Source organism: Osmerus eperlanus, chromosome 22 (assembly GCF_963692335.1).
Source record: "Osmerus eperlanus chromosome 22, fOsmEpe2.1, whole genome shotgun sequence".
Taxonomy (NCBI): domain Eukaryota; kingdom Metazoa; phylum Chordata; class Actinopteri; order Osmeriformes; family Osmeridae; genus Osmerus; species Osmerus eperlanus.
In genome coordinates this window covers 12169664-12194747 of record NC_085039.1, presented here as the reverse complement: position 1 = coordinate 12194747, position 25084 = coordinate 12169664, and the positions used below count along the sequence as shown (strand labels likewise).

Here is a 25084-nt window from a genome sequence, read left to right as displayed (position 1 = left end):
CTACATGGAGGAGAGAGGGGGAGGGCTACATGGTGGAGAGAGGGGGAGGGCTACATGGAGGAGAGAGGGGGAGGGCTACATGGAGGAGAGAGGAGGGAGGGCTACATGGAGGAGAGAGGGGGAGGGCTACATGGAGGAGAGAGGGGGAGGGCTACATGAAGGAGAGAGGAGGGAGGGCTACATGGAGGAGAGAGGGGGAGGGCTACATGGAGGAGAGAGGAGGGAGGGCTACATGGAGGAGAGAGGGGGAGGGCTACATGGAGGAGAGAGGGGGAGGGCTACATGGAGGAGAGAGGGGGAGGGCTACATGGAGGAGAGAGGAGGGAGGGCTACATGGAGGAGAGAGGAGGGAGGGCTACATTGGGGAGAGAGGGGGAGGGCTGGATGGAGGAGGGAGGGCTGGATGGAGGAGGGAGGGCTACATGGGGAGGGTTGGTCTGGACAGGGAGTCAGGATATAAGTCCTGCAGCGTGGAGTGAGTAGTTACTCCCTCAGCAGACAGCAGCAGGACCTGAGGAAACCATGCGGGTGGAACTGGTGTGTGTGGCTCTGGCCACCCTGGCTGTCTCCTTCCCCTCACCGTCTGACGGAGCGCCACTGTAAGTACACACATTAACACAAACACTGATTACCTCTCTGATTACGGCTGGTAATGTCTTATTTAACATTGGAGTGACTTGTACTACTGCAAAGTAATACTCTGCCGATATGGGCACTACTTTTAAAGTTCAGGATGTTCAAACTAATAATATATAATTTTTTGTACATTTTGTGAATGATGTATAAAACATTAAATCAGTCTATAAAACTACAAATGTGTACATTAGTTGGTTTTGAATTAAGAGTTCAAATGGAAAAATTGGGTTTAATGTATAAAGTGTGTCCTTCTACATCAAAAACGTTACCAATATTTGTCCAGTAGAGTTAGAGCTTAGCCAGGAACAAGCAGTCAGTGACCTATGACAGTGACGCCTGGCCTTGTCAGAGACAGTGAGAGAGATGATGAGAGGAGAAGGGGAGGAGATGATGAGAGGAGACTAGGAAAGGAAAGGGACAGGAATCTAGGATTGAAGTGTGTGTGTGTGTATCATGTGTGTGTGTGTGCGTGTGTATTGTGTGTGTGTATTGTGTGTGTGTATTGTGTGTGTGTGTTCCCTCTCCAGACAGGTGTTGTCTGCTCCTAACGTGCTGCGTGTGGGCAGCAAGGAGAACGTGTTTGTGGAGATGCAGGACCACTCAGGGGGTCCGTTCATGGTCACGGTCATGATCAAGAACCATCCCACCAAGACCAAAAAACTGTTTGAAAAAGATGTGCAACTAAACTCAGAAAACCAATTCCAGAGCTTAGTCGAAGTCTTTGTAAGTTGTCAAGGAAACTGTTATGTTTACAGTCAGTGCAAACTATTTTGTGTGTAGAATGTTGCATAAACACACAATGCACAGGTTACACACACACAAACACACACACACACAAGTTGATATGTCTGAGACTAAACAAACTGTACTGAACCTTGACCCCTGACCCCTGACCCTAGATCCCCGAGGAGGACTACATCAATATGGACGACAGACAGAAGCAGTACGTCTACCTGGAGGCGCGTTTCCCCACGGGAACACTGGAGAAGGTGGTGCTGGCCTCCTTCCAGGCAGGGTACATCTTCATCCAGACAGACAAACCCATCTACAACCCCGGCACCACAGGTCAGACATTCAGAGTAACACATAACCCTAAAGGTCTTTTCACACTCAGTGCAACATTTTCATTTGTGTTTTTTCGTAATCGTCAGCCTTAACATTTGGTGGCTCTGAATTGTCAAAACACATCTCAAAATGCTGGCTATGGATGCGTGATTGACATAACTATAAATATTTTTTGGTTTCACTACCCCCCTCTTCCTGATTGGTCAATCCAAGGCTTTTTGAAACAGGCTGGTTTCTGCTAATGTTACACCAGCAGATGTGGGACACATTCCAACATCAACAGACAACAACATGGAATTGTGGCCTAATCCTGGATGCAGTCGAGAGTGAAATACAGAAACCTCTCCTTCATCACTCTTCCTCTCATCCTTTCTCTCTCCTTCTGTTTGTCTTTATCTCAGTCTTATACAGGGCGCTTTCTGTGACCCCTAGAATGGAGCCTTTGACCAAAGATCAGTTTGAACAGGATAAAGACATCTCTATCGACATTGATGTTGTGGTAAAGGCCCATCACAAGCACTACATAGCACAAAGAAGTACATAACACTATATATCAGTATGTTACACGATATAGCAGTAAATTACATAGAAAGGGTCCACTAAAATAAACTATTTGTACTGTAAGAAAAAAATCCCAGTTGTGAACATGTAGGCATCAAAGCAAAAAAAAACTAACAAAAGCAAAACAGCACATTTTCATGAATTGCATTTTGTAATATCAGACTCCAGAGAACATCACCATCCTCAGGGACACAGTAACTCCAGACAAGGGGATGAAATCTGGGGACTTCAAGCTTCCAGATATTGTCAGGTCAGCATATCATCCATGCATCCATCCATCCATCCATCCATCCATGCATCCATCCATTTATCATCTATTTCTGTGGTGTATGTGTGTGGGGTGGTGTATATGCGGGTGGTGTGCATATGTGTGTGTGTGTGTGTGTGTGTGTGTGTGTGTGTGTGCAGTCCCGGTGTGTGGCAGTTGGTGAGCAGGTTCCAGGCCACCCCACAGAGGACCTTCACCACAGAGTTTGAGGTCAAAGAATACGGTGAGAAACTGTCAATCCCTCAATTATCCTCTATAATTCTGCTGCCACAGCAGTGCAACAATATATATAACATCATATCTTAAGTTTTCTTCCTCTCTCCCCCTTACTTCATCTCTCCCCCTTACTTCCTCTCTCCCCCTTACTTCCTCTCTCCCCCCTACTTCCTGACTCCCCCTTACTTCCTCTCTCCCCCTTACTTCCTCTCTCCCCCTTACTTCCTCTCTCCCCCCTACTTCCTCTCTCCCACCTACTTCCTGTCTCCCCCTTACTTCCTCTCTCCCCCTTACTTCCTCTCTCCCCCTTACTTCCTCTCTCCCCCCAACTTCCTGTCTCCCCCTTACTTCCTCTCTCCCCCTTACTTCCTCACTCCACCCTACTTCCTCTCTCCCCCCCTACTTCCTCTCTCCCCCCCTACTTCCTCTCTCCCCCCTACTTCCTGTCTCCCCCTTACTTCCTCTCTCCCCCTTACTCCCTCTCTCCCCCTTACTTCCTCTCTCCCCCTACTTCCTCTCTCCCCCTTACTTCCTCTCTCCCCGTTACTTCCTCGCTCCCCCCTACTTCCTCTCTCCCCCCCTACTTCCTCTCTCCCCCCTACTTCCTGTCTCCCCCTTACTTCCTCTCTCACCCTTACTCCCTCTCTCCCCCTTACTTCCTCTCTCCCCCCTACTTCCTCTCTCCCCCTTACTTCCTGTCTCCCCCTTACTTCCTCTCTCCCCCTTACTTCCTCTCTCCCCCTTACTTCCTGTCTCCCCTTACTTCCTCTCTCCCCCTTACTTCCTCTCTCCCCCTTACTTCCTCTCTCCCCCTTACTTCCTCTCTCCCCCCTACTTCCTGTCTCCCTCCAGTTCTGCCCAGTTTCGAGGTGAAGGTGGAGCCTAAGAAGACCTTCTTCTACGTCGATGATGAAAGTTTGCATGTTGACCTCAGAGCGAGGTGAGGCGATTATTTGGTCATCAGTTTTGTCTGAAGTTTCAATCCATGTTCTGGTTCTTTGCTGTGTTCCCAGGTATCTGTTTGAGTGTGTGTGTGTTAGTAATCTGCTGATGCTTGCTGTGTTCCCAGGTATCTGTTTGAGTGTGTGTGTGTTAGTAATATGCTGATGCTTGCTATGTTCCCAGGTATCTGTTTGAGTGTGTGTGTGTTAGTAATCTGCTGATGCTTGCTGTGTTCCCAGGTATCTGTTTGGGAAGGAGGTGAATGGTGTAGCCTATGTGATGTTTGGGGTGGTGAAAGGAGGGAATAAACACAGTTTCCCTTCTTCCCTTCAGAGAGTAGAGGTAAATATCCTGCAGACACACACTGTGAAGTATTTACACAAACAACCAACCTTGGAAATACACATTCCCACTGTCACACAGACACGCTCAGGACGCTCACACACACACACACCCACGTGCACATGCACAAACACACCCCTGCTTCCTGTCAGACGACTGTGTGTGTGTGATATCAGATCAAGAATGGCAAAGGAGAGGCGGTGTTGAACAGAGATGACATCATACGTACCTTCAAAGAGATGAAAGATTTGGTCTCCCAATCAATATACATATCAGTCAAGGTGTTGACTGACACCGGTGAGTAATGTGTGTGTGTGGAGGTTTTTGAATGTGTGTGTATGGAGGTTTTTGAATGTGTGTGTGTGTTTGCGAGTGTTCTTGTTTATTCTATTCATGGGTTATTGACCCATTGAACACCTTCCGTATTAGACATTTGTAATAAGTGGGTACTAAAACCATGATCTGAATAAGGAAATCATGGGTAGAGAGTGAATCATATGCTAATATGCAAATTGTGAAATATCTAAAATATTGTGAAAATGATAATTCCCCCAGAGTTTTCTGTCACTGTCAAGGTTGGGACAAAGCTTGCGTATGTGAGTGAGTGTGTGTGTGTGTGTGTGTGTGTGTGTCTAACAGTGTGTTCTCTCTGCTCCAGGTGGAGAGATGGTGGAGGCAGAGAAAGGTGGCATCCAGATTGTTGAGTCCCCCTATACCATCCACTTCAAACACACCCCCAAGTTCTTCAAACCAGGGATGCCTTTCTATGTTAAGGTAAAGACATTGCCTTGGCAACAAAGTTCCCCCTTGGGCTGTTTGAACTCTATCTAAACCTATTTGTGTTATACGCACGTTTATAGTCTGCGCATATGTCTGTTTACATAACTATAATATTTACAAAATGCACCACCTTTTTAAATGAAGATGTACGTGCACTTTTTAACCAAGTAGTGAGACGTAACGGAATTACTGGTAATGATGGGTTAGGTTTGTAATTGAAAATAACAAAATGATGCCCTTTATGTTTAGGTTTACGTCACAAACCCTGATCAGACACCGGCTAAGAGAGTCAAACTGGAGGTTTCACCGAAGAAAGATTCTACCTTTACGAACGAGCAAGGCATCGCCATGGCAACAGTCAACACCGACAAGAGCGGATCAATAAAGATCATTGTAAGACCCGCCCCTTAAAATTAACAAACAGCCAATCATTGAGGCTCACAATAAGACTTTTTGTGTGTGTAAAATTCAGGTCAAGACCAACGATCCAGACATTAAATCAGACAGACAGGCTACTGCCACACTTGACATCAGTCCCTACAAGTCCAACACCAATAACCTGCTGCATCTATCAGTCAGCACTAAGGGTAACGTATCAGTCTATAACAGATACATAACCGATCAGGGTAACGTATCAGTCTATAACAGATACATAACCGATCAGGGCAACGTATCAGTCTATAACAGATACATAACCGATCAGGGCAACGTATCAGTCTATAACAGATACATAACCTATCAGGGTAATGTATTAGTCTATAACAGATACATAACCTATCAGGGTTACGTGTTTCAGCTTAAGTCACTTCTATTGGTTTTATCAGTTTACATCAGTTCTATTAGTTTATATCAATTCTATTAGTTTATATCAATTATATTTCTTCTATCAACTTAGATCAGTTTATATCAGTTTATATCAGTTCCATGGTTATATGAAAACTGTCATCTCTAGTGAATGATTAGACACATGTATTTAAATGAACTTATTAAAAGTGACTGGTTTATATTATTCCACCTGATTCAAAATGCATTTTGAAGCCATTTCATTCAATGTGGAATTTTTGACAATTTGTCACATTGGATTTCGAATATTTCTAAATCACAGGTGCATACATACCTGTGTTTGTTAAGATTTTTTTTTTATGATGTCATCATTAAATGTTATATATATAATTATATGACATAGAACTTATTTCTGTACATATTATTATATAATGGTTCAGGAGAATTCTATTTAATTACATGATATTTGAAGAAATGTTTATTGAACTATGAACATGGTTATCGATATGTATTTATACACGAGACTGTCTACCTGACTGATTCTTCCTCACCCTCAGATGAAAACATGCAGGTGGAAATGGCTTTTGGAGCAGGACCATCTGACATGGATATCACCATATTGGTGGGTGTGTGGAGGGGCGGAGGGGGGTGCAGGGAGAAGTAATCACCTTCCTGGTGGGCTGAAGGAGGGGCAGAATGAGAGAGAAGGGAGGAGGTGTACAGAGGCAAAAAGTGGTGAAAATAAATCTTTTTTAATGTTTTCTGTGCGTCCAATCAGATCTTGAGCCGGGGTCAGCTGGTGGAATCAATCAGGAAGCAACGGAAAGACAAACAGACAATCCTGTCGTTCACAATAGAGATTACCAAGTACATGAAGCCCTCATTCCGTATAGTGGCGTACTACCACGTGGGCACTAACGAGGTGGTGTCCGACTCTGTCTGGGTGGAAGTCCAGACCTCTTGTATGGGCACGGTGAGACACACACATTTACACCAACACAGACTTGCCACACGTGAACACACACACACAGACTTACTTCCTTCCACTCTTGTCTTCCACCCTTTTGTTGTCCTACAGTTGAAAGTCGAGGCAACCAGACCAACATCATCATACCTGCCCCGTGACAACTTTCAACTGAAGATCACTGGAGACCCTGGGGCCAAAGTGGGACTGGTGGCTGTGGATAAGGGCGTCACTGTCCTCAACAACAAACACAGACTTACTCAGAAAAAGGTATCAGCTGTCCTCTTGACTGACCGTTTGACTTCTGTGAAACATGCTTTCAATCCGGTGTCCTGTTATCCACAGTCTTTCCCCTATAACAGTCACTATTGCATTTCCTATTCCATTAAGAGTGTGTGTGTGTGTCCACTCTAGATATGGGATGTGGTGGAGAAGTATGACACAGGCTGTACAGCAGGAAGTGGACAGAACAGTATGGGAGTCTTCTACGATGCTGGCCTGATGTTTGAGACCAACACCGCCTCAGGAACAAACATCAGAACCGGTAGAAACGCCCTCCTCCTTCCTCCTCCCTTTCTTCACATTCATCTGCTCTACAGTGTCTTATCTTCCCCACTCTGCAGCACCTTTTCTCTCTCTCTCTCTCTCTCTCTCTCTCTCTCTCTCTCTCTCTCTCTCTCTCTCCTCTCTCTCTCTCTCTCTCTCTCTCTCTCTCTCTCTCTCTCTCTCTCTCTCTCACTCACTCACTCTCTCTCTCTCTCTCTCTCTCTCTCGGTCTCTCTCTCCCTCTCTCTCTCTCTCTCTCTCTCTCTCTCTCTCTCTCTCTCTCTCTCTCTCTCTCTCTCCTCTCTCTCTCTCTCACTCTCACTCTCTCTCTCTCTCTCTCTCTGTCTCTCTCTCTCTCTCTCTCTCTCTCTCTCCTCTTCTCTTATCACACAGTCACCCTCCTGTTGTCCTCTTTCTCCTCACACACTAGAGCCAAACTGTCCAGTCAGGACCAGGAGGAGGCGGGCTGTCACAGAATTTCAAGTCAGAATTAATCTGGGTAAGAGGAGCTGCCTGACAGCTCAATAAGCTGAAATAAATAAAACATAAAACATTTGCTGTGTAGTAACACTGACCCCTCCTCAGAGGCCAAGTACCAGTCGCTGGAGAGGGAGTGTTGTGTCAGCGGTATGAAGCAGAACGCTCTGGAGTACTCGTGTTCGCGGCGTGCCAAGTTTGTCACCGAAGGGGTTGCCTGCGAAAATGCCTTCAAGTACTGCTGTGAACAGATGGAGGCTTAGAGGAAGAAAAACATCCATGAAGAGCTTGACCTGGCACGCAGTAAGACACACACACACACACAGATATACACACACACACACACATATATACACACACACACACAGAAAGTAGTTTGAACTTGGTCCCTGGGTGTTACTGACCTGGCTCCTGCTGACCTGGGGGGAGGCTGGAAGGAGGCTGGGAGGAGGCTGGGAGGAGGCTGGGAGGAGGCTGGGGGGAGGCTGGGAGGAGGCTGGGGGAGGCTGGGGGGAGGCTGGGAGGAGGCTGGGAGGAGGCTGGGAGGAGGCTGGGGGGGAGGCTGGGAGGAGGCTGGGAGGAGGCTGGGGGGAGGCTGGGGGGAGGCTGGGGGGAGGCTGGGAGGAGGCTGGGAGGAGGGACAGCTGGCTGGGTTAAAATGACAGAGCCTCCAGCATGCGTGTGGGAGCTCCCCTCCTCTCTCCTTCCTCCTCCCTCCTTCCTCCTCCCTCCTTCCTCCTCTCTCCTTCCTCCTCTCTCCTTCCTCCTCCTCCCTCCTTCCTCCTCCCTCCTTCCTCCTCCCTCCTTCCTCCTCCCTCCTTCCTCCTCTCTCCTTCCTCCTCCCTCCTTCCTCCTCCCTCCTTCCTCCTCCCTCCTCCCTCCTTCCTCCTCCCTCCCATCTGCTCCCTGCGCGTGCCACAATTGTTTGATCAAGACAAAAAAGGTTTCTTCTTCATCTGATGTCCCTTCCCTCGCCAGGTGATGACGCCTCGTACCTCAGTCCAGATGAGATCACGTCTCGTACTAATTTCCCTGAGAGCTGGCTGTGGAACGAATACACCCTGCCCTCCTGTCCTTCAGGCCAAAAATGGTAAAAGCTGGTGCAAAGATATTACTGCTAAACTCTTCTACTTCAGGCAGTTGGCTAGGTCTAGAATTGTTGGTGATGGTCTAGAATTGCTAGTCAATACAAATGCACCTATTGTATCCTTTATGTTGCAGTGAAACTACATCAGCCAATCAGGTCACTGCCATGCCGGACTCCATCACTACCTGGCAGATTACCGCCATCAGCCTATCTAAAGAGAACGGTGAGGACCCCCACTCGGGCGTCTCTATATCTGCCTGATAAATATCTTTTTTTTCACTGCCTTTTGTAGTCTAAATTAAGTCGGACATTAGAACAATGCCAGAATGTTCTGTCCCGTGCCCAGCTATCTGTGTGACTGAGCCCTTTGAGATGGTGGTTCTGAAGGACTTCTTCATTGACCTGAGGCTGCCCTACTCTGCCGTGTACAACGAACAGCTGGAGGTCAAAGCCGTCCTTCACAACTACAAATTAAATCAAATCAAAGTAAGACCCCTCGCTGTCCCTCCCTCCTTCCCTCTCTCTCTATTTTCCTTCCTCTTCAAATGAGTATCATTCTACCCGCAGGTGCGTGTTTATCTCATAGAGAACGAGAACATCTGCAGCTCGGCCAACAAACAGAAACCATATGTCAAAGATGTGACTGTAGAGGCGGAGTCTACGCTGGTGGTGCCCTACGTCATGATCCCCATGAAGCTGGGCGAGCAGAACATCGAGGTCAAGGCCTCCGTCTTTGAGTCAGGCTTACAGGACGGCGTAGTGAAGATCCTGCGTGTGGTGGTGAGCTGCTCTGAGACGTAGACATTGCAGGGGGGGTGAAACCACATCCACACAGTTATTGTTTTGTTGAAATTGTTGTTGTTTGCTGTTTGTCGTGTCTCTCTCTCGCAGCCTCCAGGGGAGTTGATCACTAAACTGGTTTCAGTCGAACTGGACCCCTCCAAGTCAGGAGGTGTGGAGAAGAAAGATCTCAAGAGTGCCGTGCCCCAGAACCAGGTTCCAAACACACCTGCCAGCACAGAAATCAATGTTATAGGTAATGCTTCACAGATGCAGAGTGTGTATGTGCATGCCTACTTTTATGTGTACAAATGTATGTGTTTGTTAATGCATGTATGTTCCTCTGTGTGTGTGTGTGTGTGTGTATGTTTACGTGTGTGTGTGTTCACGTGTGTGCGTGCAGGAGGGGATCAGACTAGCCTGCTGGTGGAGAGTGTTATGAGTGGCAGCACCATGGGCAGCCTGATCAAAGAGCCAACAGGATGTGGAGAACAGATTATGACTAAAATGACCCTGCCCGTCATCGCCACCCGCTACCTGGACACCACCAGACAGTGGGAATCTATCGGCCTGGAGAAGCGAGCTACCGCTATCAATTACATCCGACTTGGTAGGGCCCGTCCTGCTTCTAGTCTTACACGAGTATCGTCCGTAAACACACATCTTTCAGAGCGGCTGGTATTGAGTGTGTGTGTGTCTGCCAGGGTACCAGAATGAGGCAACTTATTATAAACCTGATGGCTCCTATGCGATCTGGAAAGATACACCCAGCAGCACCTGGTAAGAATCCACCTACATGTGACCTCACATCCAAAGCTTTACACACGCACACAGAATATTTCATATCTGACCTCATAACCCACCTTGGAGTCTGACACATTCTGAAACCTTAATGTAAGACCCACACCCTAACCCCTCTGCCCTCACACCCTACCCCCCCTGCCCTCACACCCTAACCCCCCTGCCCTCACACCCTAACCCCCCTGCCCTCACACCCTAACCCCCCTGCCCTCACACCTTACCCCCCTGCCCTCACACCCTACCCCCCCTGCCCTCACACCCTACCCCCCCTGCCCTCACACCCTAACCCCCCTGCCCTCACACCCTAACCCCCCTGCCCTCACACCCTACCCACCCTACCCCCCTGCCCTCACACCCTACCACCCCTGCCCTCACACCCTACCCACCCTACCCCCCTGCCCTCACACCCTACCCCCCCTGCCCTCACACCCTAACCCCCCTGCCCTCACACCCTAACCCCCCTGCCCTCACACCCTACCCACCCTACCCCCCTGCCCTCACACCCTACCACCCCTGCCCTCACACCCTACCCACCCTACCCCCCTGCCCTCACACCCTACCCCCCCTGCCCTCACACCCTACCCCCCCTGCCCTCACACCCCTACCCTCTCTGTCCCCCCCCCCTCCTTCTTTCTGTCCCCCTGCCCCCAAATCCCATCCAATTCCCAGGTTGACAGCGTATGTAACCAAGGTGTTTGCCATGTCGAGCTCGCTGATCGCTGTAGAGTCCAAAGTGGTGTGTAAGGCCGTGGAATGGCTGATCCTGAAATCCCAGCAGCCTGACGGCAGGTTCAAGGAAAGCAGTCCCGTCAACACAGTAGGGATGATGGTAAGACTTAAGACACGCAGGCATATCATAACACGTCTCAACAGCGCCCCCATGTGGCCACCTACATTACCTCTAAATTGGTTCTTTTCTAACATTTTCTGGTTCATCTGTTGTCAAATATGATCATGTATTCCAAGCCGAACATTTTTATACATGTAATTATTAAATGTCAGCTTGATATACTACATTTTTATGATATTTATCTACACAATTTGAAGTGTACTGATTTTGTATTTTCACAAAATGTACACAGTAATATATGTAATTTTTTTATGTTTGTACTATATATATATATATTTTATGTAAGAATATATTTTCTTTTATCAGGATATCTAAACGTTTGCCAGATAAAAGGCTATTAAGCCAAACTCTAAAAAAGGGATCTTGATGAAGTATTACACAGTTTGTGTATCATTTACATAGATATTCAATTTGTGTTCCTGTCTGTCAAAGTCTTGCCCACTGAATAATGTCTGCTGAATAACCTGACTGTCTGTCTGTCTGCCCGTCTGTCTACCCGTCTGTCTGTCTGCCCGTCTGTCTGGCCCTAGGGAGGAGTAGAACGCTTGGATCCAGATGCCTCTATGACTGCCTTCGTACTCATTGCGTTGCAGGAGGCACGCCCTTTGTGTGAGCGGACCATCATAGTGAGTTAAGGCCGATTTATACTTCTCCGTTTTTACGGAGACGGACACAGGGAACGCCCTCTCCGACGAGGAATTCCCTCTCCGTGCCCTCTCCGAGCCCCTCGGAGAGAGCTCTACGTGCACCTCCTGATTTTCCTGACTATCAGTCTGTCCGTCCGTCATTTTACGGATACCCCTTGGCTGTGATTGGTCCGTATTTAGAACCGCTTGCGTCAGGGGCGGGGGCGGGGTTGCCGTGATAAACAGGACGAACAGAATCCTTTGACCGCCATTGCTGTAAGTTTTTACAATTCATATTTCAGCTAAACAGTACATGTAAATCAGCATCTGAATTCAAATGTGACGAGAAATGGGCAGCGTAGTTGCTGAAAATGTGCGTATTTTATTGATGAAACAGCTCATTTGTACATTTGCTCCGACTTCTCGATAACCTAAGTAAATAAACACTCGACGACGACTTACAAAAAACCGTTGCGCCACCTACTCTTCTGGCGGTGAAGTGTTATCAGCACCCACAGCCTTCGGACTACTATAAATTCAACCAATCCGTCCGACTCCGTCCGTCCGTCTGTCCGTAACGGAGTCGGAGAAGTATAATTCGGCCTTTACACAGGCACACACAGCTCACAAATACAAACAACTTCAAATACAAACAATACAACAATAACTATAATAAACAATATGTTTCATACAGTCAACAATAACTTGACATGCACAGTCACACAGTACCGCCGCTCCCATAACGCGCACTACGCGCTGTGCGTAGGGCACCAAGTCCTGAGGGGGCACCAAAAAATTGCCAACTCAAAAATCATCATAGTACTAATAATTATAATGCCGATGTTATATCAGTATATAAATATTAGGCACCTTTTAGGCATGTATATCACAAAACAGGCAGAACAAGAGATATATTTAATTACTCAAAAAAAGTTACGATGGTGCCCCCCCCCCCAAAAAAAAACCCCAAAACAAATACACACAACTTCCCAAGCTCGCCGTGGGTGCCCTTTCCTATCTCAGTGGCCTGACGCACTTTGACAGTAGGGTCAACTTTTCGAAAATGGCCTCAAAAAGACAACAGGAGTCAGGGGCAGAAATAAGAAATGATGCCCGTGCATCACTTTCAGGTAAGTCCATGTTTACTCATTGTTAAATACGGGAAATGTGCTGCTAATTTAATGGTTAGCCTATGCATACACCTCGAACTAGCTGACGTTATTTCTAATGTTAGCATACTGAAATATGTTAGGTGCAAGCTAAATTGAGATTTTACTGTTAAACATTATCTATGCATTTTACAAGTAACTGACGCCAGCTAGCTGTTACTTTACTTTACATTCTATGATGCTTTTATATTCGATTTATCAAATAGTTTTTAAATGAGTAATAAATGTGGAGAGCTCCTTGGCTGCATGCTTTCAGTTTTAAATGTTTATAATTTGGAAAACCAGGCTAAGAAACGTAAGGGTGGGGCTGAAGCATTAAGAGACAAAAATACATCACCTTCACTAGACAAGGTTTTACCAATTGAAAAACGGCTGTTTATTTTACACGAAGCTCAAAAACTATTTTGCGCTCAAATAAAGGCCAAAAATGTTCGCTCGCGCTCGCATTACGTTGGGAACTCCGTAACTAGCATCACATCAAACACAGAATGTGGATGCATTGGCAGGGCAGCTGTGGTGGCGTATACGGGGCCGGTTCTGGTGGGCCGGTCTGGATCAAAGTCCAGGGCCTATTTTTACTCCCAGTCCGTCCCTGCCAAGCCCTGATCAACCACCCTCAACCAGCTGTTTAGGGACAGATACACAGCAGAGAACCACCACCTCTGAATAGGTGTTACATTGTGATGCTGCTGTTGTGTTAGGCTATTGGTATTGAGTTATATGTTTGGTAATAAACAGTTAAACTGGCAAGGGGGAGGGGGGGGGGCATCATAAAGGAATTATGCTTAGGGCACCAAAATGGCTAGCAGCGGCACTGGAGTCACACACAAAACTCTCCTACATCTATATATGTCACACAGTCATAAGATTAAGAAAATCATTAAGGAAACCTTTTAATTAATATTTACTTAAGGCGTTACCATGTATTCATTTAGCAGAAAATGTATCCAAAGCTGCATAAGTGCAGCATATAATCAAGGACCAGACATGCACAGGTCTAACAGTTATGTTCTCTCCTCTCCCCATCTCCTCTTCAGAGTATGACAAGTAATATGAACAAGGCAGTGGCTTACCTACAGAAACGTCTGCCCGATATCAAAAATCCCTATTCTGTTGCCATGGTATCCTACGCCATGGCCAACCATGGCGCACTTGACAAGGGACTGCTTCTTAAGTTCTCTACAGGTCAGTTCACACACACACACACACACACACACACACACACACACACACACACACACACACACACACACACACACACACACACACTATCCTAGTGAGAACAGACAATTCACTCCCATTCAAAATCGTGTTATCCTTCACACCTAACCCTAACGTGCATGACTGTGTGTGTGTTTTACAGGTCTAGACCACTGGAAGGTCCCCGAGGGATCTGGAACGTTCACCCTGGAGGCCACTGCCTACGCTCTGCTGGCCCTGCTGAAGGCTGATGCTCTGCAGGAGGCAGGGCCCATCGTCAAGTGGCTTAGTCTGCAGCGTAGACCTGGTGGTGGCTACGGATCTACCCAGGTGTGTACACACACATTTACATTTAGTCATTTAGCAGACGCTCTTATCCAGAGCGACTTACAGTAAGTACAGGGACATTCCCCCGAGGCAAGTAGGGTGAAGTGCCTTGCCCAAGGACACAACGTCAGTTGGCATGACCGGGAATCGAACTGGCAACCTTCGGATTACTAGCCCGATTCCCTCACCGCTCAGCCACCTGACTCCTGACACACACATATACATACTGCATTGGGATGTATATGGAGATATATGGACACCTACTAAGTAGTTTCAGCAAAACGGTTTATTCACCGTTCTAAATTATTGCGCTGGCTACATAGTATGAGCCTGTACAAAGTGTTTGAAATCTACTTCAGACAGGCTGCGGCCAACACGACATGCCGATTATTTTCTTCGTAAAAATCTAGATTTTATTTTGGGACAATGACATGGCTCAATAGCTGGCTAGTCTTGTTGTTACACATACTGTCAAATTATAATTACTGTTTGGAGAAAATGTCAACTTTGATGCAGTCATTTCACATCCATTTGCTATTCAACTCGCTCCACAGGCTGCGGCCGTACTGTAGCCTAGTACTAGTATGGCCGATACTTTGTTCGTGAAAATCTTGATATTGATTTTGGGACAGTGACATGGCTGGTTAGCTAGCAAATCTTATTTTCAAACATACTGTAAAATTATATTTACTGTTTGTCAACCGTACACAATGTTATTGCCTCTGAATCTTGCTAGCATAACGTTAGCTTTCGGGCTAATAGCTCAGCCAATAGAAAGCCGGTGTTGGTTCTATGAGCTGAGCGGACTAGAAATATTACAGTTGGCTAATGTTGAAAAACGTTAGATTTCTATTGCAAAACGCATAAAAACATAAATTAATGTTTGTAAAAAAAAATCGTTGGCAAGTGACCATAGTATAAGCGGGATAATGCCCTTCGAGATGTACAATATCACCTGATAATGGACACCTGATAATGGACAATGCGTCGGACGGTTCACGGCTCCGCATGATAATGTACACCTCGTCGGGCATTATCCCTTACGGTGCGTGTCCACTGCAGCGACGCGAATCGCTTGCCATCGCTCGCCTTCCCACAGTGCACCACGCTCGGGGGCGTGTCAGACAGATTAACGCAGAGTTGTAGTTCTTTAAAGTCACTGTTGTAGTTTGTATAACGTCTCATGGCAAAGCGTGCAGACTTGGGTTTACGTACTCATACACAATATCAATCAAAATACAACTCAAAACTGTTTAATAGACATACAAGTTGACATGTGTAAAAGTTTTATGATATTACTCGAAGTCTCTGCTAATCTGTCGATACGACGAGGGAGTCCCAGCCGGGCTAGCTAGCTAGTTGCCACAGAATGAAGTTACGTAATGTGACAAGACTGAATTTAAAAGTACAAAAAAAACACCAGGAGCATCGACAACGTCGGCAAGGCCTCATTCTTTTAGTCAATGTCTCTGTACAAAATACAGAGACGTATCATACAGGACTGGATATGCAGCCACACAAGCGATTAGTTTCTCCATCTTGTAACTGAAAGCTAGAAATGTTTACCATGGTTGCTATGTTACGAGAAACAAGAAAACACTCCGATTGGCCATCGCTAGTGAAAATCGCTCCTCATTTGCATAAAGTTGAGAACATCTCAACTCGAATCGCTTGAATCGCGTCGCTACCCACAATGCACCACGCAAGCCATTCGCCTGGCATGTTGTCGCTTCGCTCGCGTCGCTGCAGTGGACACGCACCGTTACGTATTACACTTATCTGTATTAACGCAACAATTGTTTGTGTTTCTTTTGCCTCCATTTCACAAATAAAAACACACAACAGGCAACTATCATGGTGTACCAGGCAGTGGCTGAGTATTGGTCCAAAACCCAAAACGTGAAGGAGGTTGACCTGCAAGTAGATATCCATGTAGCTGGCAGGGAGAACCCAGACAAGTGGAATTTTAACAGGAGAAACCAATTTCTCACCAGAACCACAAAGGTGAGACCTGCCCCCATCTACACACACACACAGATACACACAGATATACACACACACATACACACACCCACACAGAGATATAAACATAAACATAGATACAACCATGTGAACACAAATACACCCACATACACGTACACACACTTTGCATAATGTTCTTGTCTTGGGCTGTGTGTTTGCGTGTGCCTGTGTGTATGTGTGTACCTGTGTGTGTGTTTGTGTGCCTGTGAGTGTGCCTGTGTGTGTGTGTGCTCTGCATCACCAGGTCCCGGATGTCAATCAGAACCTGACAGTGGAAGCCAGAGGAGTTGGCACCGCCACCATATCTGTGAGACATAAACTCCCCAACTGTCATTTAGTCGTCTATGTATTCACTTATGCTCAACACTGGAACACTTTCACTCTATTTCTCTCTGCCACTTTCTCTCCATACCTCTCTATCTCTGTCTTTCTCTGTCTCTCTCTGTGTCTCTCACACTCTCTCTCTGTCTCTCTCTCTGTCTCTCTCTCTGTCTCTCTCTCTCCGTCTCTCTCTCTCTCTTGTTCTCAGGTGCTGACTCTGTACTATGCCGTCTTGGACAAAAAGAATCCTGGCTGTAATGACTTTGACCTGGAAGTGGAAATGGTGAAAGAAGGAAAAGGTACATAAATCCACACCCCTGACCCAAATCATCAAAAATAAATATTTATGTGCTAAATGGTCAAATTGCAAAAGTTGTCCCTGGTAAGTCATTTGTTACATGTTTTACTCTTTTACCATGTATGGTATTGGTAGCTTTATATAGATCTTTTGTTGGAATGAATAATAATGAATGTGGTAAATAGGAATGTTGTAAATAAGAATGTAGTAAATAATTACAAATAATTATGATAAATAATTTACATTTATACTTATACATAATAATAATAATGCATGGTTATAAATGATAATGATACAAAATTATAAATTAATTCTATATGAAATAGAAGTCCTCTGTGGGTCTAAGCCATCAAGCGTTTTTCAAATGAGATGGCAATTATTCTTATTCGTATTATTCTATTGAAAGAATATGTAGTACAATGTGTATGTGCGAGAAAGTGAGAGAGAGAGAATCTAGAGAAAGAGTCTAACCTTCTCACTATTCTCCATCAATCAGTTTCGATGATCTCACTTAAGTATATGATGTTTTTACAGCATCTTACCCTGGTGCTGAAGCAACCTACTTGCTGAAAATAAAGACAAGGTAAGATATGAAATATTACAACCTCCCTAACCCTAACCCTCTCACTAAACCATTTAATGTACTGGCTACTGAGGCTTAATCCATACAGCAAAGAGATTATTATAAAGTCATACCATATTACAACAAATGTTTTATGTATATATGTTGTAAGCTATCTCTCAAAACTACATAAAGTACATTTGATAACATAAAATAAGTTTTCGAACAAACAGTGTCTAGTTTTGGACCATCGGATGTCACCTCTAATTCCACCTCGTCTTCCTGTCCTGGTGTTATGTTGTGTACACTTGTAAACACACACACACACACCTGTAAACACACACACACACACCTGTAAACACACACACACCTGTACACAAACCTATATACACACACACCTGAACACAATCACACCTGTATACACACCTGTACACACACACACCTGTACACACACCTATATACACGCACACACCTGAACACACACACACCTGTACACACACACACAAACACCTGTACACAAACCTATATACACACCTGTACACACACCTTTATACACACACACCTTTAAACACACCTGTATACACACCCTCTACCTCTCTCTCTACATCTGTCTCTCCCTCTCTCTCTACATCTGTCTCTCCCTCTCTACCTCTCTCTCTCTACCTTTGGTCATCTCGTCTGGCAGATATAAGAGCAAGGAAAGAGATGCCACCATGTCGGTTCTGGACATTGGCCTGCTAACTGGCTTCATAGTGGACATTGGGGATCTGACAAAGGTGAGGCACTTGGGGGCACAGACACACTCTCTCTCTCTGCTCTCTCTCTCAAACACAAACACTGAAATATTGACCTTAGTCTCATTTTCAGTTTAATATTTTTCACATTCATGTGCGAATCTTTTTGTGTGTGTGTCTGTGTGTAGTTGAAGGAAGGGAAAGATCGCTACATTGAGAAATTTGAGATGGACAAGGCTCTGTCTGAAAGAGGCTCCCTCATTATCTATCTGAATCAGGTACCTTCTCCTCAACTGTCTCCTTTACCCCTCCCACATCGGCTCCTCAACCCTTGTGCTGCCTTCGGGTCATATGACATTTACATTTTACATTTATTCATTTAGCAGACGCTTTTATCCAAAGCGACTTCCAAGAAAGAGCTTTACAAAGTGCATAAGTCACTGATCATAACAACGAGATAGCCACAAAACATTGCGAGTAGCCAAAACATGAAGCACACATTGTGAACAACCAAAGTAAGTGCCAAAGGGAAGAACCATAAGAGCATGTAGTTAAACAAGTTACAATTAAACAACATGAACTGCTATAAGTGCAAGTGTACCTGTGGAAAAAAAGACAAGCAACAATAATAAAAAACAATATATCACAGCGAGTACAAACAATTTTAAATCAGTTACCACCAACCACAAGAGCAACAAGTCTCTGAGCAAGAGTCATTGTGATCCTTGAGGAAACTAACATCGGGTCAAGCGAACCATTCCTAAGTACCGTTGTACTCCCGGAACAAGTGCGTCTTGAGCCTTTTCTTGAAGGTGGAGAGACAGTCAGTGACTCTGATGGAGGTGGAGAGGTGATTCCACCACTGGGGGGCCAGACAGGAGAAGAGCTTGTGTTGGGACCGGGCGGTCTTGAGCGATGGGACCACCAGGCGGTTGTCTGAAGAAGACCGTAGGTGACGGGTGGGGGTGTAAGGCTGCAGGAGAGACTTGATGTAGACGGGTGCAGTCCCGTTCACTGCTCGGAAGGTCAATACCAGGGTCTTGAATCTGATACGGGCCATGATAGGTAGCCAGTGGAGAGAAATGACCCAAAGGTTCATAACGAACCACCGTTGTGTTTACCCAATTTTACCCAATACAAAAAACAAATCAAAATAAATTTATTTTAACCTTCGCAATGTGGGGGGTCTGAGACAGCCCATCGATTAAAAGAAAATGCTTCACTTTGTTTTGCTATGCGGTAAAGTTGTCGCAATACGACGGTGGGTCACAATGACTGATGGGTCAGAATGACCCGAAGATAACACAAGGGTTAACCAATCTCCTTCATCCTCCCCCTCCTCTACTAATTACCTTCCTTTTTCCTCTCCTCAACCAATCATCTTCCTTTCTCCTTACCCCAACCAATCAGCTCTTCTTTCTATACCTCCTCTACTGCCTGTGGATTTATGAAGTTATTTGTCTTTGACTATCTCTCTTCTCACTCACTCTCTCTCCCTCCATCCTCTCTCCCTCCATCCTCTCTCTCCCTCTATCCCATCTCTCTGTTTCCTCTCTCTCTCCAGGTGTCTCACACAGAGTGGGACCATGTGAACTTCAGGATCCACAGTGTTGATAAGGTTGGGGTCCTACAACCTGCAGCAGTGACTGTGTATGAGTATTATCAGAGTAAGTTCCCTTCCATGTCACATACACGTTCCTCTATCTCTAATGATCCTCTGTGTTCTCAAGGTTTGCCCCCATCAAAAGTATTCAGTGGGCACTGGGCACCTATAACCTATATATTATATGTCTAAAAAACTTTTTTTTTAATGGTTTTCCGTGTGTGCTTTGCAGAATCCCGTTGTAGGGTGTTTTACCATCCACAGCGAACGGATGGAGGCCTTCTGAGACTGTGTTCCGGGAAGGACCAAAGCATCTGTAAATGTGCTGAAGGTAAACCTAATCACAATCGCCGTGGAAACAAGTTGTGGAACATATTCATAGACCCATTTCAAGCCCAGTAGAAGCACTCCATGGTTACTAAGGACCACTATTTACCACTCTTTTTACAATCAAATATACCTTGTTCTGTTGGTTTGTCTTCCCAGAGAACTGCAGCATGCAGAAGAAGCTGGGCTTAGAAGATAGCGACCGTTCTGAAAAGGCCTGTGAGGTCACAAAAGACCAGTCAGTGGATTACGGTAAGAAAGAAGAGAGAGAGAGAGAGAGAGAGAGAGAGAGAGAGAGAGAGAGAGAGAGAGAGAGAGAGAGAGAGAGAGAGAGAGTGTAAAACAGGGGTGTTCAATTGAAGCAGGTGTGCTGGTGACAGTAACTCCCATCTCTCTACTTTTATCTCTTTCTGCGTTTCCCTCACGTATCTCCTCTCTCCATCCTACCCTGTGTTTCCTTCACTTATCTCCTCTCTCCATCCTACCCTGTGTTTCCCTCACGTATCTCCTCTCTCCATCCTGCCCTGTGTTTCCTTCACTTATCTCCTCTCTCCATCCTACCCTGTGTTTCCCTCACTTATCTCCTCCCTCCATCCTACCCTGTGTTTCCAGTCTTCAAAGTCCAGATGGAGAAGATGGTCCCAGATGCCACTACAGACATGTACACCATGAGGATAGTGGACGTCCTCAAAGGAGGTAGCTAGCGAAGCCTTTCTCCTGTTGTTTCTACTAAATCACAACCAGAGCTTTAACCAATCACACTCTTAAACTAAATCAACCAGCACAGGTAGATTGTTCATGTGGCCCCCTCATACATCCTTTTCTCCTTCCTCCATATCCTCTCTTGCTCCCTCCCTCTCTCCTCTCCTCTCTCTTCCCTCCATCTTTCATCCAGGCATTGATAAGAGTGCGATGGGAAATCTGCGTGAGTTTGTGGCCTTTGCTCTCTGCAGAGAAAGTCTGGGCCTTCAGGAGGGGAAAACGTACCTCCTCATGGGTGTCTCCAAGGACGTCTATAAACCCAGAGAGGAAGCCAAGTGAGTGTGTGTGAGCGAGAGAGGGAGAGAGAGGGAGAGAAAGGGAGAGAGTGTATGTCCCTGTTCCTGGAAACCTGTCTTGCTAGAGAGTATGTGTATGTTTGAGTTACTGTACCACTGTATATAATGTTTGTGTGTGTGTTTGCAGTGTTGAGTACCAGTATGTCCTGGGTGAGCAGACCTGGGTGGAGTACTGGCCCACACCAGCAGAGTGCCCGAAACAGCCCTACCGGCAGACCTGTAGGGGGCTGGAAAAGCTGGTGACTGAGCAGAAGATTGAAGGCTGCCCACAAAAATAAGTCTGGGTGGAAGTTTCCAAAATGACCGCTTACTGTCTACCAATTTTGCCTATTCTAAAATGATTTGTAAAATAATAGCATGTGATAAAATACAATGCCAATTAAAATAGAAGCTTGTGTCACACATTGGCAAAGTGGTTACCATGGTACCCTCCTGCTTCTGTGAACACAAACATTAAAGTGTCATTTTTGCTCAAATAAAATGTTTGTTTCTGTTTGATTGAAGCCTACAGACAAACCTGCATGTCCAACTTGAAGGTCCTTGGCTGTGCTCAAAAATAATCTTTACGTTACTTCGTATATATTTTTGTATCTTTGTACAGCTGTAATACTTTAAAAGACCAACTTGATAGTTTCTCAGGTTCAGTAAAAAAAAATCTTATATTTAATCATTTTTAACAGTGTACAGACATAGCTCAGTGGTTAACGCATTTGATAGAAGTTAAAGAGGTCAGAGTTTCAAATTCTCTACATGTTGCTTTTTAATTACAAATTAATTAATTTTACCAGATAAGTCAACTGAGGACACATTCTTATTTACAATGACCAAAGCATCTGCTAAATAAACACACAAGTAACACAATTTAAACTATAAGTTTCTTCCAGCATTTTATTATACTAGGCCATCGGGAGAGTTCCCGGTGGGCCGCTTCACTTTTGGGCCGGTGGGCTGCTTCACTTTTGGGCCGGTCGAGGATTTTGCTTTCGGACATTTGTCACGTTAGTCTATCTTCTCTTAAAGTAGGCTACACACGTTCCACATTCTGACACTGAAGCCTCTGCATGGGTTGTACCATGTGAGGGAGTTCTCCCCTCCCAAATAGAGTTGGTTGGGTCCATAGCCCGTCTTTTTCAAAAGGTTTTCTCAGATAGGCTACCGATAGCTGGGCCGGGCGGTCCTACCGTAACGATACGCGTCAGGGAGGATGGATGGGAGCAGGGCAGTTCATTTTAGCCACTACTATCCTGCCAAAATGGCGACATAAACAGTAAAGTCACGTGACGTCCGGAGCTCTATAGACCAATTATTTGTTTGTAAACATTCGGGATACGCGCGCAACATGGTGGCAGAAAACCGGGAAAGGTAGCCTTTATAACGGCTAGAGGATTACATGGATAATACAAATAGTTAGATTTAAAAAGACCAAACAGGTCAAGGAGGACAGCCTTTAAGACAGAAAGCGATTTACCATTTATCTGTCACATCATAATTTTGATTTGGGTCACCAAAGTCTTGAAGTTTGAGTGAGAATGTCGCCCGGTAGACAGGCTTGTCGTGTTGGTTGCGTTATGTCACAAAGTTCATAATTTTACAGTTCGGTCAATTCGACACCAAAAAATTAGACACCAAAAAAGTCGAGCAGGGCAGCTTTCAAGAGATATGGGAATTCTGCTTTTAGCCAGCTGGTCCGATTATTTTTGTGATTTGTGTAAAACTGGCAATCTGAGTGAGATCACTTGGTCAGGCTATTTAAAGGTATCGGGGGTCAAGTGACTTTTGTGCATGGACAAGTGAAACGTAAATGTACTTGCCCAAAGGACAAGTGCCTCAAAAAGTTAATGTCAAGCCCTGCAATCCAGTGGCCAGAGATACATGATGACCTGATCGACACTCACAAGTGTATTTTACCCGGGAGAAGTTCGTCTTTTGCCTCCGACATGCGCAGTTGAGCCTGCTTGACAGTCGTGTGACGTAGGGTGATAATTGGTCTATTGACTAGAGTGGCCGCAATCAGCTCCGACAGCAGACCCCTCTGGTGTGAATAGGTATGGAAGGCCCCATGGGCAACTATTAAGACACCCCGTAATTACATGTGGTCGACACACGGGGGCGTCTTAATACTTGCCCACTGGGCATTCCATAAAAAGGGGGTGAGGTTCTACGTCTGCTCGTTTGTGGTTGTTTGTTTCACCTGTGTCTTGTTTTGTTTTTTTCCCTGTTTTATGTTCAGTCCTTGTTGGTCAATGTAGATGTGAGTATCCCTATCATGTTTTTGTCTTGTCTGAAGGTGTGTTCCCTGCACTGTAGCACAGTAGTGGAGGCAACATTAGGTGTGTTCCCTGCACTGTAGCACAGTAGTGGAGGCAACATTAGGTGTGTTCCCTGCACTGTAGCACAGTAGTGGAGGCAACATTAGGTGTGTTCCCTGCACTGTAGCACAGTAGTGGAGACAACATTAGGTGTGTTCCCTGCACTGTAGCACAGTAGTGGAGGCAACATTAGGTGTGTTCCCTGCACTGTAGCACAGTAGTGGAGGCAACATTAGGTGTGTTCCCTGCACTGTAGCACAGTAGTGGAGGCAACATTAGGTGTGTTCCCTGCAGCACCGACTGCCAGCTCCACCTGTTCTTGAACCACGGTGCGCAGTTTGGTTGACATCAAACACAGCCCTGTGATGACAGCCTTCCCGGCTTTCTTCACAGCCATTGGACAAAAGCTACATTTTTGAACAGTGCCTCTCCTGCATTGGTTTAACTAAAACTACAGCCAATCAAAATGCTGGACTTTGCCTCAATATGTGGGACGCCCCACCCCCTCTCTCAGGCTATGCCTTACCACCATTATCTAATGGTTGCGTAAGACCTTGTGCAGGTTTAAAGGGTTCTGTTTGTTTAGACTTTGTTTACTGTCTGCTTGTCATTTACAGGAATACACACACACACACACCTCGTATGTTCCTGTAAACGATGAGCATTTATGAGCACTCGTGTATATGTGTGCGTATGTGCGTGGGGGTACTCAGGTCATTGTGTTTATCGCATTCAGGCATGATTTTTTAAGCAACTCATTGCAAATAATTGACGGCTCAGTCAATAAATTGTATGCCATACATTATTTAAAAGCTCTGTCTTAAAGTAGCCTAAATGTTGGCTTGTTGCTGACAAAGATACAACACATTTAGCCAGTGAGACGTTTTGATGTAGGAACAAATAGATCCTGGATGCCCCCACGCCGCTGCTCCAAACCATCTTTACATAGTTGTATGTAATTAAATATTTTGAAAAGGTTCAACTTTCTTGAATTTGATAATATATGGATAAATATAAGCCCTGTAGCCTTGATGTTTGTTCTGAATCTTCCAGAAAACAATAGATTTTGTCAACGAGACATAAATAATAATATTGTGTTAATGTTCTGGTCAGTGTTGTAGCTAGTAATGTCAGATAAGGTTTAATGTTTGAAGACAGTGGTGGCTGTGTATGTTTACTGTTACCATGAGAGTGCGTGTTATGTGACACACATACAATTTGAAACACGTTTCTGTTACTGATAGTAAGCATACAAAAAAATGTTTTTTATGGAACCACATTGTGCCCAACAGTTTATTTGTTTCATAATACTTTAGTTATGCATTGATCTAGGGAGTTTCAAAGTTTGACCAATTTGTAGTTTACCTAACCTCTGATCTTTGAATGTTTGTCTCTTGAGGGAAGAGTTTACTGGTGGCATGCTGAAAAAT

At 45.4% G+C, this 25084-nt stretch overlaps 2 protein-coding genes across 2 annotated transcripts in view; both read left to right on the top strand.

Moving 5' to 3' along the window:
• The first annotated feature begins 481 nt into the window (after positions 1-481).
• LOC134009025 (complement C3-like) overlaps positions 482-25084 on the top strand; it is a 47937-nt gene continuing 23334 nt past the window's right edge. Inside the window, exons 1-12 of the mRNA XM_062448665.1 lie at positions 482-599; positions 1164-1359; positions 1536-1701; positions 2103-2200; positions 2424-2512; positions 2671-2753; positions 3599-3686; positions 3928-4030; positions 4207-4327; positions 4689-4804; positions 5060-5203; positions 5283-5397. Of these exons, the coding sequence (XP_062304649.1) occupies positions 523-599; positions 1164-1359; positions 1536-1701; positions 2103-2200; positions 2424-2512; positions 2671-2753; positions 3599-3686; positions 3928-4030; positions 4207-4327; positions 4689-4804; positions 5060-5203; positions 5283-5397 (1396 nt within the window). The 5' untranslated portion in view covers positions 482-522. The remainder of the gene's footprint in view (positions 600-1163; positions 1360-1535; positions 1702-2102; positions 2201-2423; positions 2513-2670; positions 2754-3598; positions 3687-3927; positions 4031-4206; positions 4328-4688; positions 4805-5059; positions 5204-5282; positions 5398-25084) is intronic.
• Positions 12819-25084, top strand: part of LOC134009060 (complement C3-like) — a 35600-nt gene continuing 23334 nt past the window's right edge. Inside the window, exons 1-15 of the mRNA XM_062448744.1 lie at positions 12819-12854; positions 13931-14078; positions 14257-14423; positions 16266-16424; positions 16687-16749; positions 16972-17062; positions 17596-17644; positions 18309-18399; positions 18546-18635; positions 19922-20024; positions 20193-20291; positions 20447-20539; positions 20900-20983; positions 21183-21324; positions 21473-21672. Of these exons, the coding sequence (XP_062304728.1) occupies positions 12831-12854; positions 13931-14078; positions 14257-14423; positions 16266-16424; positions 16687-16749; positions 16972-17062; positions 17596-17644; positions 18309-18399; positions 18546-18635; positions 19922-20024; positions 20193-20291; positions 20447-20539; positions 20900-20983; positions 21183-21324; positions 21473-21623 (1554 nt within the window). The 5' untranslated portion in view covers positions 12819-12830 and the 3' untranslated portion in view covers positions 21624-21672. The remainder of the gene's footprint in view (positions 12855-13930; positions 14079-14256; positions 14424-16265; positions 16425-16686; positions 16750-16971; positions 17063-17595; positions 17645-18308; positions 18400-18545; positions 18636-19921; positions 20025-20192; positions 20292-20446; positions 20540-20899; positions 20984-21182; positions 21325-21472; positions 21673-25084) is intronic.